The sequence below is a fragment of the Chiloscyllium plagiosum genome, chromosome 18, assembly GCF_004010195.1.
Source record: "Chiloscyllium plagiosum isolate BGI_BamShark_2017 chromosome 18, ASM401019v2, whole genome shotgun sequence".
NCBI lineage: Eukaryota > Metazoa > Chordata > Chondrichthyes > Orectolobiformes > Hemiscylliidae > Chiloscyllium > Chiloscyllium plagiosum.
Window position 1 is genome coordinate 44400786 of NC_057727.1, and position 16947 is coordinate 44417732.

At 38.7% G+C, this 16947-nt stretch overlaps 1 protein-coding gene across 2 annotated transcripts in view; it reads left to right on the plus strand.

Annotated features, from left to right (window-relative positions):
- The first annotated feature begins 1525 nt into the window (after window positions 1–1525).
- The window catches only part of LOC122559083 (microphthalmia-associated transcription factor-like), a 171995-nt gene continuing 156573 nt past the window's right edge, over window positions 1526–16947 (plus strand). Inside the window, exon 1 of one of the 2 annotated variants that reach the window (XM_043708335.1) lies at window positions 1526–1643. In XM_043708335.1, the coding sequence (XP_043564270.1) occupies window positions 1588–1643 (56 nt within the window). In that variant the 5' untranslated portion in view covers window positions 1526–1587. Of the gene's footprint in view, window positions 1644–13789; window positions 14106–16947 lie in introns of those variants that run through there. The other variant, XM_043708336.1, reaches the window with a different exon arrangement.

The window sequence follows — 16947 nt, forward strand, 5'->3', positions numbered from 1 at the left end:
GACCTGGGCCCAATATACCGGCCACTACAGCGGATAGCTGAAACTGACAACCGGAAGCGGCAGGGACAGGCCACTATAAATGCCGGAGGAAACACCACAGAAGCGCTTCACAGGAGGCTCCCAAGCACTGAGGATGTCACCTAGACAGGGGACGAAACGTTTGCAACTAAAATTTCCAGCTCGGCGAACAGAACCACAGCAACGAGCACCTGAGCTACAAATCTTCACCCAAACTTTTTCCAGTTTATATGTAGATCAAAATCACCTCTAATTATTGCCATCCCTTGATCGCAAACATTCAAAATTTTATTTTGTTTGTTTTGTCCTACATCCTTCATTGGCTTGAAAGTCCCCTCCCATTTACTATGCCTCATCTCCACCCAAATAGATTCTACAACTTGATCTCCAGAACCAAGATAATTTCTAACTTTCACACCAATCCCATCTTTAATTATGAATGCTACTACTCCACTTTACTTTGCTTATTATTCATTTTTGAATGTTTTAAACCGCTGGATATTCACCAACTAATCCTTTTCGTTCTGCAGCCGCATCCCTTTAATCACTATCAGATCATATTTATTCACTTGTGTGTGCTAACAACTCGTTGACTTTGTTGCAAATGCTGTGCATGTTCAGATTTAGAGCCTTTAGTTTTGTTTCTGTTTGTGTTCTTTGTAGTATCAAATCTTGATTGCTGGTATGTTCTTTGGTTTCTTCACTCTGTCCATTCCTGCTATTTTCAGTCCTTCATTTTCTATATTAGTATTTTGCTGCCCAATCTTGATTCCACCACTTGCCTTGTAAAAATTACCCAAGCTTGTTCGTTCATCATGCTATGTTACTGACTGTGGAAAAGGAGAAAGAAAAATCAATTGATTGAACTTAATTAACATTAAAATCCAGCAGTAGATGTGTTTCTGTTCAGGCTTCAAGTTCAGTACTTTTGATTCCCCTCCCTTTAACAACTCTATGGTAATAGTATAGTTATTTATTAAAAATAACACTTTGTTGCGTAAAGTTGAAAAAATCTTTTAGTCGAATTATCAAAACTTGCTTTTTCCCAATCTGTGATGACAGTGGTAGAATTTAGCTGGCTAATTAGATGCTTGCACTGATCATGAAAATACAGAATACATTGGATTGAAGATTTGCCATACTTAGAAAATTTGATACTTTTCTCAGCTTACGGCAGTGTTAGCTCTGAACTTGATTAGGATACTATAGATACATACACTAAAGCGAGCATAATTTGACCAGTATTATGTTTACATATTAATTTATTTGACTAGTATTATGTTTATATGTAAATGGCAGTGGTGATGTGTGAAATTATTCTTCTGATGATATTTGCAAGCATAAATTTGTAATCTAGTAGAGCCAGCCCATTGTGTTACATGCAGGTGCTGGATTGAACAGGTCGAATGCTGCAGACAGACAGTAGGCACTACTTAAGCACAGAGCTCTGCTAGGATTGGAGTTGCCAGGGCCTTATCTGGAGCCACCCCCAGTGACACACACACAGCCGTAGAGTTTGACTTTCACTGTTCTCCAAGGGCTTGCAGAACACCTTTCAGGGAAAAAAAAATGGAGGCTATTGGAGTGCAAATGTTCAGACCATGTCCATTCCAGAACTTTTACATGTAAGTACTTTGCAACATCTAAGAAATTTCTCATTGAAAATCAAAAATAACTACTTAGAAATATGTTCAGGCAAGAGCTTTACATAGAAACCGGTCAAGAGAGTTGAAAAATCACTTAGAATTTGCTTGTATAATTATTTTCAGTCTTGCTTGGCAATGTGTTGCAAACAGATATTTTGGTATTTAAATAAGGCTCCTTCGCAGTTTTGTCTTTTTCATGACTATTACCAATTTACAAATACTTCTTGTTCTCAAATCTTTTGGACTGTCCAGTAAATGTGTCTGTACACAACACATTACATTTGTCAGTGAGAACATAGCTAAATATAAATATTTAAATACATTGGTGTGAGCTCAAAAATTTCAAACATTTTAGTTGGCTGTAGTGTAATGTCTGCTAATGAGTTCAGTTCAAGCCTTTGTTTTGTACAAGATGGTAAAACACTGAAGTTATAAAAACTGGAGATTTATAGCAGCAAAAGTGTGACTATCGGTTAGATTGGAGGATGTGTTGTCAAATGTACACTCATGGCATAATGTGAGGGTTTAAAGTGTATTTTAATAGTCACGCTGTTAGAGTTTAGAAATTTGAAAAAAATTCCTTTCAGAAAAAGAGTACTGAAGCGAATCATTATTGTGGTCATTTATTAAGTTCATACCAAAGCAAAAAGCTAGCAGTACAACTTATTAATTATTTACTGAGTGGTCATGGATCAAAAGCAAAGGTTTTCTTGAACTGAATTAACATCATTCTGTGGTAGTAGAGCCCCAGTAACTCCGTTAGGATTTGTATCTAAAGGTTGCGTAAAATAAAAGCATGCCATTGTTATCTAGATTTTTTTGATGCTGTGGGACTTATCAGAAGGCAAGATATGATGTTTAAAGTGCTTACTAAATAAACAGTTGTCAAAAATGAACTTAAACATGAATTGTAATTCATAGAAAAATGTCACATGCTGTCTTGTAGAACTGTAAAATTAGAATTCAATATCTATTCATTGTTTGTGCCACTTAAAGTGAATCATTGTTTCTGTTTACATTTGTGAACCTTTTTTGATGGTGAAAACATGATTGATGAAAACCTTCAAATTTTACTTTCTTGTTTGGTAGAGAGTTTATCCCAAACCTGCTTTATTTAAGCTAATTCTTCATGTAATTGATCAGGTACTATTCAAAGGTGAGTAACTCAGTGGTATTAGCTGTGTACAATTTTCATCTCGAATGAATCAGGCCAGAATTGAGTCCTCACCTGTGCTGTACTTAATCCACCACCAGTGCGTTGAATGCGGTTTCTAGGAGGATTTGATAGCAAAGATTCGGGAATTTTACCTGAATATGTTACCTTTTTTTCCCTGGTGAATGCTGTTTCATGAGCAACCCCTTTTGCTGAACAGTGAAATTGTTTTCAGTCACCTACACGGAAGTGTAACAATGCCATTTTTTGTCTGCAACTGTTTTAAATATGCTTCCACAGATTATTCTCAGTGGCTATTAATCTCCCTGCCACCGTTCTAAAATATCTTTCTGCTGTTGATTTTTAGTCTGTGTAGACACTGAAACTTTGAAGTTCTTTTGTCTGCTGAAATGACCAGATAGCTTTATTGTGTTTCTGCAGTTGTTTATTGGTTTAACAGCCATTCTTTCATTTGATATTGTAAGATATCAGGACGTCCTTTCAACCAAATGATGGCATTAATAATATTATTTCTGTTATTTTTTTGAGCTCTATCAAAATGAAGGATTTAAAATCCAAGTGAATTGAATTTTTTCTTGAACTCAGACTTCATGAAGTCGATATTTTTCACATGTGATCCATTCTTGAGATTCTTTTAGTGGTATGAAAATTGTGAAATTATTGACACTTTTTTGTTGAGGACTTGAGGTGATTTTAAAAAAAAATTAACTTTCAATTTCAAAACTCCATATTTTTCGTGATGAACAGTTGGCACATTGATTCTTCGAAAAGGAAAACTAGAATCAGTCATGCCACGAGCCACTGTATGATTGGTGTAACAGAAACACAGAATTACGCAGCAGACACTGTTCCTGTTTTCCACTAGGTGCAATTTAGCTAACTTCTGCATTTGGTGGACTGCAATACTTGCAGTCATAACCTAATTAAATCTCCAAATTAAATGCAGAATATTTCCAGTTTTTCTTTCCTTTGTTGCTTCATATTGAAACAAGTGGTGTCATGTGTTAAGAAGCTCTGAAATTGCCACAGGTCTTAATTTTAAAATAAATAAGACATATATAATGATTTTAAAGTCTTTCTGAGATATCTTCTGTACTTCCAAAATTTTAATCAAAGACTATTTCATATCCTTCACTTTACTGAATGAGAAATGTCTTCAAGTGAAGTTTTAGAGCAGCAAATATTTGGACCAGTGTGCAGATACAATTTCTTTTCAATTTGACTCATTAAATGTGTAACAAGAATACCTACAACCAACAGTTAACGTTAAGGATACTGCTACCACTGGTTGATAAGGGCATCATTGCTACCCAACTATTATGCCATTGCCAGTGTTAGCTGCCACTTTGATATTAATTAATTCATGCAAACTTCTTTTGTAGACAAATATTTCTTCTATCTTTGTGCTTCATGTTGGATTGCACACTCATTCATAATCCAAATATTTACACTCTCACCTCGAAAACCAAAAGAAATGTGAAAGTCTGTCCATTGTGAATGTGTTGGCAACCATTTCTCTTACAGCATAGTTGAAGTTGATTGAAAATGGCACCTTTTTTACTTTAGCCCTTATCTTGCTGCATTCCCCTCCCCATAGTAGCTACCCATTGTCCTTCATTGAAGCCAGGGTGATGGGCACTTGTAAAATGCCATCTCTTTCCTGCGTTCCTCAGTACTCTGTGCCTTCCAGTGTTTTGTCAGATTTCACCATTATATTTGGAGTTGTCCCTCTTTATTGTCATTATTCTCTCTGTATCAGAGCATAAGGCAGCCCCCCCCCCTCGCACCAATGGGGTTTAGCACTTTCCGCTGCAGTGCATGGGCTACCCTTGGATAAGCCCCCTCAATGTTTACTGACCAAACCTGCAGCACTGATTGTGGCTCATCGCCTGGTATCATGTATATGGACTGTTCCAACTAAGCACAGCCTTATTCCTGGACTGGTATTTCCACAGTCCCCTGACTGACTGATCTGCAATCTTCGGTCTGGTGAGACTTAACCTGCAGGACTGACCGCCTCTGAATCCTCAGACCCGGGACCGCTGTCATATCAATTGCCTGACCGATTCCCTGTACTGAGATCTGACAATTTCTTTGACTGACTGATGTGTCAATTCATGAATGATCATAGTCCTCCTTCACTCCACCAAAGACCATTCCCTATTGACTTTTAGACATGGCCATTCGGTTGAAGTATATGCAGTATGTTTGCCATATCAGCTGCTGCCAAGTGCTGTAGGTGTGATATTGGTAAAGCATGGTGCAGTACAGTATTGTCAACAGGCTTGACTGTTCATTGCTGACAGCTATGACATTCTGCCTATTTCTCTGTCTGCACTAAAAAGCCAGTCAAACCAGAAGTGATGTGATTCTGTAAGTTCTCATTGAAATGCTAAAGTGCAAGGCAAGTGAGATGCTGTGTGTGTCCAAGTAAGAACAAAGTAAGTGAATGCCAAGAAAGCAAACGGAGAGGCATAAAATGTATCCTATGCAGACGCATGAGATGCCTGCAGAGTGATCTGTCGAGAGTATCACAATGTAAGGTGTCCATAGGCACTAAGGTACAGTGTTGAAGTGAGTTATGAGTTATTCCAAGATTGGTTATGATTCTGTGGCGAGTCATGCTGACTCCCATGGATGAAGGGTGGAGGCATTGCCACGGAAGGAGCATGCGATGAGATGTTGGTGCATTGTCCTTGAGATGGAGGCCCAAATAAAAAGCTGTATCCAGTGGATAACTGCTCAGTTTTCAAGTTGGGAATTAGCATCATCTAGTTGCATTGGCTTTAAGCGGTGTATTTTGTCCTGTTCTTTTTTAAGAAGAAAAGTTGAGACAGAGGGTCCGAGTGGTCTACTCAAAACCAATAAAGTAAACAGCTTGTGAGGCCTTGGGGTTTTTTTAAAAGTTGGAGTAATAGAAGCAACCTGAATGGGTGAGGTTAAGCTCCGACAGAACTAGGAATTTTAGTTTTAGCTTTCAGCAGTTGTTAGGATCTTGAAGCTTGGATGCGGAAGCTTTTATTCCTTTCTCTGTTACAGCTAAATGCTAGGGTTCTCTTTCTGCTACTCGAAGTGTTTGTGAGACAATCTATTTTACTGAATTTGCCTCTGCTAAGGGTGTGTTTATGGGATGTTACTATAATGAATGTTAATTAGTAGTACTTAATATATATATCTATATCTACATACACACACTATTTTGTTAAGCATTTCAACAGTTATAGTTAAGCCAGTTCTTTAATTATTATTTTAAAGTACAGTGTATAAAAATTGTGTAAAAATAATGTGTTTTTTGTAGATTAGATTAGATTCCCGACAGTATTTTCTTGAAGTTGTGTAGTTTGAATGAATCATATCTAGAACGTAAGACCTTATATTTATCTTTAAAATATGAAACAGTTAGGATGTAGACTATCTTCTTAATATGTTTTGACAGGGTTTGGATAGGTCCATAACTTTGAATAATTGCGTACTGCGTATAAGTAAAATGGGATTAGGTTATCATGAGATGCCACTACATGGAAGTAAGGCAGTTGCCACTAATTAGCAAGATTCAGAACTCTTGCTGAAACCTTACTGAGAAAATTGGACTTTTTATTGACTTCAGAAATAAAATTTTCTCACCGTATCTTCCCAAGTTTCTTGCTATTGCCCATGCTGCTTTCGGGCTGGAAGAGTTCCACCTCTTGTTTCCTACCATTCTCAGGTTCTGGAGTCATTGAAATTAAGCCTAGTTTTACCTTCAAACAAGCATAGTGCCATTTACTGTGGAGGATACTTTAGAATGTCCAGTAAGGCAAACCTTCCAGCTATATCAGATAGTTATACGTCTGAAATTCCCAGTGCTTTGTTATAGCATCAGTTGCCCACCTGACTCTGTCAAGAGCCATTGAGTTGGCTTCTATCCTAATGACTTCATCTGAAACTTCAATATTTTTGTTTTTTTTATCTTCTGAACTAGTACGTAGCATTTTAAGGGGCTGCATCTCCCTAACATTGAAAGGGCTATATGTAAGTAATATTTTGCTATGCTGAGTCATATGATCTGTTCAAGTTCTAACTGGCAGAGTCTATGAACGAGCCTTAGACTCTGGTAAGATCTCGCCTGTTGCATGGAACTTGAAGCTCTGTTTTCTCACTGAAGTTGCTGGTTTAACCCTAGAATCAAACCTGATTTAGGTACTAAGATCACATATAGAATAAATATTAACCTTTATTTTTGAATTACTAAGTAATGATGCTGGATGAATAGCAGTTTTTACATTTCATAGGTTTGATATTGGGTAGTAGAAAAATAGTTTGCTTTTAAAAAAAGCCAAGTGTATCAGCTATCCCTCATTGGCCTTTTTTATTTCAAAAGTATACTTTATTCATAAAAAATCTCTGTATATATACATTGTCACATATCAAGTAGATAAGCAAATATTTGACTTTACTCTATCCCAACGATCCAAAATCTCTTATACATGCAAGATTATATTTACATACATTGAGGCACGAGGGTGGTCCAATAACTGATTAAACCCCTAATTAACTTCAGCAGGAAGACCTCCAACAGCAATCTTTTCCCACTGAGCCTTGGCAGCAGCTGCCCCAAGCTTTAGTGCACCCCCAGCACATAGTCCTGGACTTTGGAATGTGCCAGTCTGTAACACTCGGTTGAAGTCAACTCCTTGTTCAGGTGGACTAAAGAGCATCTTTCAGTGAGTTGATGGTCCTCCAGGCACAGTCGATTTTTGTCTTTTCCTCACTTTTTCAAGTCAATGGACAGGCAAACCGATTGAGCTGCATAATAGGCAACTGATGTGAGATCACCCTGTTGCACTATATATCTAAATTATATTTGTCCAATTTTAAAATGTTGATTGTTCCCCAGAGAGTTTTACATGATAACACTGAAGAAACATTTGAAATTAAATCATAGAGTTTAAAAGAACATGTTTTATACTGTCGGGCATCTGTTTTTCATACTAAGCAACAGCAATAACCATCCAAACTAAATCAATAATTTTGTTAGTATAGAAGTGATTCAAAATCAGAGCTTATTCTGTAAATAACTGCATAATGAAAGCAATGGCATTGTGCATCAAATTTTACACTCACTCAACCTTTTGTTGTCACAATCAGAGCAGAAACCATTGATATAAAGTCAAAATTGGACACCTGGCTAAAGAAAATATTAATAGAAATGATTTTGATCCATGACCCAGTATTCTTTATACTGCCACTAAACCAAATTCAATTTGAATAGGAACATATAAACAGGAGTAGTCCGTCCAGCCCATTGAGCTTAATCTTCCATTCAATGCCTTTTACTCACTCCATCTCTGTAACCTTGTACGCTACTTGTAATTAGAAATCAATTAATCTATACCTTAAACTTACTCAAAGAATGAATTTCTACAGATCTGTGTGGTAGAGAATTCTAAGCACCTCATGAGTAAAATAAATTCTCTTCTTTTTGGACATAAGTGGTATCCTCCTTATTTGTAAATTGTGCCCCCAAGTTTTACACTGCCCAACCAGGTGAAACAGCTCTGCTGCATCTACTGTGTTGTATTTGTAAGTATTTGTAAGTTTCAATGAGAACACCTTTTAATTTGTTTGCAGCTCTGGAGCATTTAGGTTACTTTGCCTGACCTCTCTTCAAAGACTTCACTCCAGGAACAGTTTGGTGAAATTTTGTTGCTATCCCTCAATGCTCCCCCATCTTTCCTGAGCTATCCTGAGCTGGAGATGTGCCTTGAGCTTTCTTAGAAGCTGGTACATGATCTGTGCCAATGTCCATGGATGTGGGGTGCTCATGGATTGTGCCCTGAGATATTGGTGCTGTCTATCATGGAATTCCGTTAAAGCAAGTATCAGCTGAATTTGCCATTTACACACTTTGGTTTTCATGCCGAGGTTTCCCAATGTCGAGCTTTTTGGTGAGTTTGGTCATGTAGAGAGCTGAAGTTTTTTTGTTTATTCATTCATGGGATGAGGGCGTCTTTGGCCAGGCCAGCATTTATTGCCCATCCTTAATTGCCCAGAGGGCAGTTAATAGTCAACCACATTGCTGAGTCTGAAGTCACATGTAGGCCAGACCAGATACAGATGGCAGCTTCCTTCCCTAAAAGACATTAGTGAACCAGACGAACTTTTCCTGACAATTGACAATGGATTTATGGTCATCATTAGACTCATAATTTGAGGATTTAAAAAAAAATTGAATTCAAATTCCGCCATCTGCCATGACAGAATTCAGACCCAGGTGACCAGGATATTACTTGGATCTCTGAATGAACAATGTGTCGATAATACCACTAGGCCATCACCTCCCAATGCGATTCTTGGTGCCTGATTTTCCATGTCTTCCACTGACCTTTCTCATGAAATCTTCAATTCTTTGCTTTTTTTTTGGGTGCATTTCATGTAGAATTGAGCAGCTAAAGAGATGGAAGTGCTCATCGCTATTGAAACTTTGCAATGTTCATGCCATTGGCACCATATTTAATGGCCAGCTGCAGAAGCATTCTGCCATTGCAGGGCAGGAACTGCTTGTGTACAACTGTGTTGCTTGACAATTATCACTGAGGACATGGCAGAGAGAGCAAAGCTTACACCTTGTTTTATACAGGGAGAAAGTGAGGACTGCAGATGTTAGAGATCAGTCACGAGTGTGGACCTGGAAAAGCACAGCAGATCAGGCAGCATCCGAGGAACAGGAGAACTGACGGTTTGGGCATAAGCCCTTTATCAGGAATTCCTGATGAAGGGCTTATGCCCAAAATGTCGATTCTCCTGCTCCTCGGATACTGCCTAACCTGTTGTGGTTTTCCAGCAACACACTCTCGACCCTGCTTTATACACAGTGACCTGGAGCTGCTAGTGAGTGGAGTGGTGGAGAGGAGGCAAGTTCTTTTTTCTGCTGGTGGCTGCAGAGGCCACACCAATAAACATAGTCAGACTGGAACTCAAAAACAGCCTGTGTCAATGTTGTGGCCTGGGCGAAAAGCAACTTCTTCTGCACCCTGCAAGGTTAGGGGCCATCTTCATCTTTCTCTGGCTTCTCACTATCAGGGCCATGATTCACTCTAACTCTGCCACTACGCACACATTTACCATGGCTCATGGACATTATCTCTCACTACAACATGCATCATGCCCAGTCAACAGCGCTCACCCACTTCGTCCTCCCAAACAACTAACCTGTCCTGCCTACTCTGCTTCCTAAACACACACCGAGGACACCTCAACATCTTTGCTATTTGTGTATCACCATTAACTGTCTATTCTGTCATACATAGTTCCCCCCTTTGTCTCAGTGCAAGAAAAGAAAACAGCCCATTTGCTGGACTGCTTTTTCCACAGCACCCTGAAAATCCCTACCTGTAATCTTTGGACTGGTTGCACTTGATCTGCAGGACTGATTGTGGTCAAGTTCCTGGACTGGAAACAGATGAACCACATGCTGACTGTAACGCTACCTCCTAACTGTCCATGGACCTCTCTTGACTGCAGTTGGAACTCCTTCCTTTAACTCTCAGACATGGCAATTTGCTTGAAGAACATGCAGTGTGGTTGCCATGTAAGTTGCTGGCACTGTGATCAACACATGATTTTGATGTGGAATGGTGTTAAACAGCAACCTGTCCATGACCCTTTGACTGCAGAGTTCTCCTTATAATGAAAAACTGCCTGGCTCTCCCTCCTTATTAAAAAAGCAATGGAAGCTACAGAGGTTGGGAACCTGGAACTGAGTACTGAAGAGTGTGTGAAGAAGCAATGTGAAGTGTGTGTGTGAACAAGAGAGCAAACAAAGTGCGGGCATCTTTGAGCTCCAAATGTTGAAGGGCTGAAGTGATATGTACGTTGGACAAGAGCAGGCATGTTGATGTGGTAAAGCTGGTGGTTTCTCACTGCCAGCATGTACAGATGAAGAGTTGGGGAGGCACTACAGAGCGTTGAGGAACATCTTTGGGATGAAGAAGCAGTTGGACAATGGCTAGTACAAGCACCTTGCACATTGATGCTGCCAGATATCAATTTGGATTTGTGTGATGGAAGTCACACTATTTAGTTTAGATTACTTACAGTGTGGAAACAGGCCCTTCGGCCCAACAGGTCCACACCGACCCGCCGAAGCGCAACCCACCTAGACCCATTCCCCTATATTTACCCCTTCACCTAACACTACGGGCAATTTGGCATGGCCAATTCACCTAACCTGCACATCTTTGGACTGTGGGAGGAAACCCACGCTGACACGGGGAGAATGTGCAAACTCCACACAGGCAGTCTGCCTGAGGCGGGCATTGAACCCGGGTCTCTGGCGCTGTGAGGCAGTAGTGCTAACCACTGTGCTACCGTGCCGCCTAGTTTCTTAGGCATTGCAAGAGAATTGAAAATGGTGTGTAAATAATGCAAGTTGGGCTATCAATGGCATGCAAATGCATGAAAATAAGATAGTTGCCACTAAATAGTGAAATTCTGAAATCAGCATTTAAAGCTTAAGGGGAAATTCAGAATCTTTTTTGTCTTGGAGATTCTGATGTTATCCTTGCTTTCTTGAAATAGCCCATGCCATACCAGGGATGGGAAAATTCTGTCCATTGTTACAGTAAATAGCCATGACAATTATCGTTGATTGTTGTAAAAACCCAAGTGGTTCGCTAATGTCCTTGAGGGAAGGAAATCTGCCATCCTTATCTGATCTGGCCTACATGTGACTCCAGAACCAAGAAAACGTGACAGATTCTTAATGCCCTATGAATGGCTTGGAAAGATTATCAGTTCCAAGGCAACAAATGATGGGCAATAAATGCTGGCCTTGCCAGTCATGTCCACATTCTGCGCACGAATAAAACAAAACTTATTGGAGAAAGAGTTGGAAAACCAAATTTGATAGCTTGTTGATCAAACTGGTTACTGTTTTGAAATCTATTTTAGTTTTATGTGAGCCAAGTATGACATCGGTTCCTTAAAAGGATCAGTCCTAGACCCAAATACAATGCAAATTTGGTAGTACGTGCAATCTATGCTATTCCCCATCATGTGCACAGACCTGACCTGAGATTTGCTTTTTAATAAGGGATCTTTTTAATAGTCTGACATGAGTACTTGAGCTCACTTCCACTCACTACACATTTACATCAAATTTCAAAGAGGACGTCTGCTGCAGGAGAAGAAAGATGTATCCCTAAGGGAGATTTGAATCACCATCTACCCTTGCAACAAAAACTATACCGCACCAAAGGGCATCCAAGAACTCATTGAGAATTGGTTAAAGATTGGTTGCTTGACTATGACATTAGATACAAAAACTGGTGAAGGCTTGCAATCAGTGAATTGGTCAGTGATGTGGTGAAGACTTTTCTGTGTGTTTCTCGCATGAGACCCACTTTTTAATCCCCTTCCCTGCCTTGCCTGAAATTTCTATATCTAAGAGTATTGAGCTGCTAATTTTGTCCCTTTTTAATCTATGCCTTTTAAAGCCACAATATTATGCTTCCATGTGTCTATTTCTGCCCTCAGTTCATTGGCTTTATTTATCATACACCTTCAGCTTACATGCTTACCTTTTGAGATTCCTCTGCAGCCTTTGTTTTTCAGATTCACTTGTTCCGTTTTTGCTTTCCATCCCCCAGTCAATCTAGTCTAAACCCTCCTCAATATCAACAGCATATCTCCCAGTGAAGATATTCATCCCAATCCTGTTCAGGTATAGACTGTCTGGCTTGTATAATTCTCCCCTTCCCCATAAATAGTTCCAATTGCCAGAAATCTGATGCTTACTGTCATATAGCAGCTTTCCAGTCAAGTGTTCAATTGCTCAATTCTCTTATTTCTATGCTTACTCAAACTTGCGATGACAGTAATCTTGAAGTTACTGCTTTTGATCTCCTCCCGAGCTCCCTGGAGTTTGCTTCTGGGACTTGAATCTCATTCTGAGCTAAGTCATTGGCAATAATTTGACCCACAGCCTCTGGTTGATCACCCTCATCTTTGGACTGCTACTGTTCACAATTCAATCCCACTTTTCTCTTTGTAATCATCTTAGTCAATGATTTATGTGTGCAGCAAGTTTATCTGATATCTCTTTTGGATATTAAAAAACTTATAAATTTGGTTTTCTGTTTAAAAGCTCTTCCATGGAAATAGAAACTATGGCACAGTTGCATATTATGATTATCAATTCTCAAATCCTTTTTTTTTAATTTCAGTGCATAAGCATGATTTTTCTTTAATTTATTTTTCTTCCTCTCCAATTCTTGGTTGTCTGGCTGCAAGGATTCTTTAATGTAATTGACTCCTTGCACACCCTGATGAAATCACCACAGCTTCATGTTGGGAATCCCCATTAGAATTCATTGCACACTACAAGATACAAGATCTTCTGATGAGGCTTTTGCTGAGGTCAGCAGTGAATACACTTGCTTTGTTGTTAATTGGAACATCCAGATCATCAGACCACTGAATGCAAAAAATTATATATAATTATGGATTTGTGTGGGGAAATATTTGATCATACTGAAATTGATTTGTAGAAACTGCCAACAGTGTCGATGTTTAACATTACTCATGTTCTATTCTGTTAGTAGCAAAAAACAACTTGTGTTGAGTGCATGGAACCTGTAGCTAAACTGGCATTTTCTCAATTAAGACTTAACTCTTTGCTACAAGAAGCCTGCTGTCCATTCTCAGCAATTAACATAATATGTTCTACTTGTTAATTGTCCTCTTGATAAGGGTAATGGATCATTATAACAAGCAAGTCATGATTGGCTTATCATTAATAAAGTGGTATTTGTCAGTAGTGTACATGATTTGATGATCACTGCTGTAATTTCCCTTTCCAAATTGCAGGTGACAACTGAGCACTGTGAAAACCAGTACATGTTGGATTACTTTATTTACATAGACTTTGGTTTAGTAAAAATGCTTTCTAAGGACTTAGAAGTCACCTTCCATATAAAACATTTTACTACATGCAGTTATGCTGTACTAAGTTCTGGAAGGATCTGAGAGGGTTAATACCTAATTGAATGCAATAAGCATCACCCACCGTGCTAATGTCATAAGGTCTTGGGAGAGAAAAGTGGGATTTTGTGGGAGTCCGGCCTAAAGCTTGGTCCTTCCAACTGTCTTTGGAGTAATGCGAACCTATAAAGAGTTGAAGAGATACAATGAGTTGTGCTGCCCAAGACTTCTCTTGTTAAACTAGAAGGTGGCTACCCTTCTATACATTAAACCACATAAGCCCCTAATGAACCCAGACACTAAAGGTAAGAATCACCACACTTTCACCAAGTAGTGATTCACCACTTTCTGTTTTGATTGTCCCTTCTGATATTTCTTGACTGTCCATGTTTCTGATTTGGTTTATTTTTGCCTTTTTATGTTTCAAGTTGTCTTTCTCTTGAGAACCTCTATTTGTGTTCACTTCAGCCTCTGTGTTACACATATGTTTCTCACAACCTCCTTTAAAAAGCATGTTGGTAGTCTGCCAATATGGGGCATGAATGGTACTGTAGAATAGTTGAGATGGTAGTAAGAATAATGTCATCTGGTTAATATCAGCTGGAGCTCCTGTAAAACCTAGTTGCTTCCATTTAAAGGCTAAAACTGAATGCAAGTTAATTTCTGTAAGATTGAAACAACATAACAGTGACTTTTTCCACTTAGTCCTTTGCTATTTTTATAGTTTTATATTAACTTAATTTCAATTATGCATGAGAATCAAGTTGGGGACAGTGAGAGGAATATGACAACAATACTGAGCCTTTGCAAATATACAAAAATCATATTTTACCACAACAACATTAAAAAATTCAAGTTGCATTTCAAATCAGGATGAGTGTGGGCAGCTGTGAATAGAAACACAATTGGAAATAGTGTGGTATTGGTTAAAAAAACTGTGGAACTGCAGAATTCTTGAAATTACTAAAATGACCTTGAAATTGCTAAAATGACAAAAAGCAGCAATGCATTTTGAAATAAATCCACAGAGGCCAATTTCCCATCACCTAAGCATAGATACTGGCCCAGCTACCTCCAGCAGCTGTCAGAGTGAATAGTTGTCAGAGATTTCTAGGAGAAAGTGAGGACTACAGATGCTGGAGACCAGAGTTGAGAGTGGGGTGCTGGAAAAGCACAGCAGGTCAGGCAACATCCGAGGATCAGGAGACTTGACGTTTCGGGCATAAGCCCTTCATCAGACTTATGCCCAAAACGTCGATTCTGTTTTCTGAGATTGTCAGCCACGGCTCTCTGATTGAGCCTGTTAACCTGGTTCAGTCAGGGAGCTCATATTATATGAAGCCCACCTGGCTGACCTCATTAAAATCACTACAAATTTGTTGTTGAGTTGAAAAATATTTGCTCCAGTTCATAGAAAAGCCGAAAATATTTTGCCTTTTTAATACACTTAATGGATAAATGTGACAGAACCTCAGCAAGGGACATTCCAGCAGTTGAGGACCTTCTGGTTTTTTGCAAGTACAATTTAGATAGCCCCATTCCTGATCTTCATTCTTTCTTTAATCTGTCCAGATGTGCTCCAGCAACAGCTCAATTCAGAAGAAGTACTTCACTGAAAGAAGCTCAGAGAGAATTGCTAGCAAGCTGGTTTTCTTTCCTGGGATAAGTTAGAAAATCCACCTTTGAATTTCCTTTCTGCCATCAGTGGATTCACCCACCCCCCGCCCCACCCCACACACACATAATTAACTTAAAAGTGAGTTCTACCATTCCAAGTAAATTAGACTTGAAAATTTTAAACTGGAAAAAAATGTATGTTTCTAACTGTTTTACTGGGTCATTTTGTGATATGGAAATTTCTTTTAAATTTCACATGGAAGATGTCATGCTCAGTCTGTCATATTCTGCTCCCTCAGTTTTTGCCTTTTGTAAAAAAAATTGAGGATAAATTGGGATATGGATAGGACATCAGATGAGTCCTTGCTAACACTTCTTACAGTTAGACACTCCAGTCACCTTTACTCTTCTAAACACCAGCAAATATAGTAAGCCTTTTCAAACTCTCCTCATATGATCACCCACTCTTTCCAGACATTAGTCTGGCAAACCCTTAAACTGCTTCTAACACTTTTACATCCTTACTTAAATAAAGTGACCCAACTGCTGCAGCTGAAGCTCAATCTTGCTACTTTTGTATTCAGTGTCCCTCCAACAGTGATAATATTCTACTGGCTTGCTCATTACGTAGTGAAACCTTCAGACTAACAATTTATGGTTTATGCACAATGATGTCTAAATGCCATTGCACCTCCTGATCTCTGCAATCCCACACCATTTAGATGCTTTGCTTATTTTTTATTCATCCTGCTAAAAATGACACTTTCACATTGGCACATGTTATACTCCATTTGTCAGATCTTTGCCCATTCACTTAACCTATTTTTAACCCTTTGTTGCATTCTTATGTATTCTTTCACACCTTACTTTCTTACCTGTCTTGTGTCATCAGCATATATGGCAATCATAACTTCCATGCTTCATCTTTCTGGGTTGTTACTTGTATCCTCTATAATATGGAATAGGGAATGCTGCTGCAGTCTCAACTGTTTTGGCAAACCTGTCTGCTGTCCCACTACTGTTCCAGGATTTTGAGTCACTTTATGCTCCAGAAACAAGTGCATATGGACTCTCCTTCTGTACGTATAAAACATGAAACAGTAAGACATGATTGACCTGCTTATTCTCTTTTATAAATAAAATTTTGTTTTAAATTGTTTTGAATATTGCAAAGATCTGTACAATCTACTAATTTCCCTTTATTTGTACAGTCAAGAGAGATCCAAAAAGAATCGTTTAGTAGCATCCGCCTTCCAAGTTAAAACATTTAAGATGGACATTCAATCAATTTATGAGTGTACTTTCAAAATTACATGGAAGAAAGACTTCCAGAGCATTGATTTGAATTTATTGTCACGTGTACTGAGGCACAGTGAAAAGCTTTGTCTTGTCAGCAATAAGGAAGATCATATAGTTAAATAGCACAGATAGTAAATAATAGGTAAACAGAGGCAAAAACAAAAACACAGGTACAGGCAAATGTTAAGAGTTTGTGAGTCCATTCAGTATTCTAACAACAGCAGGGTAGAA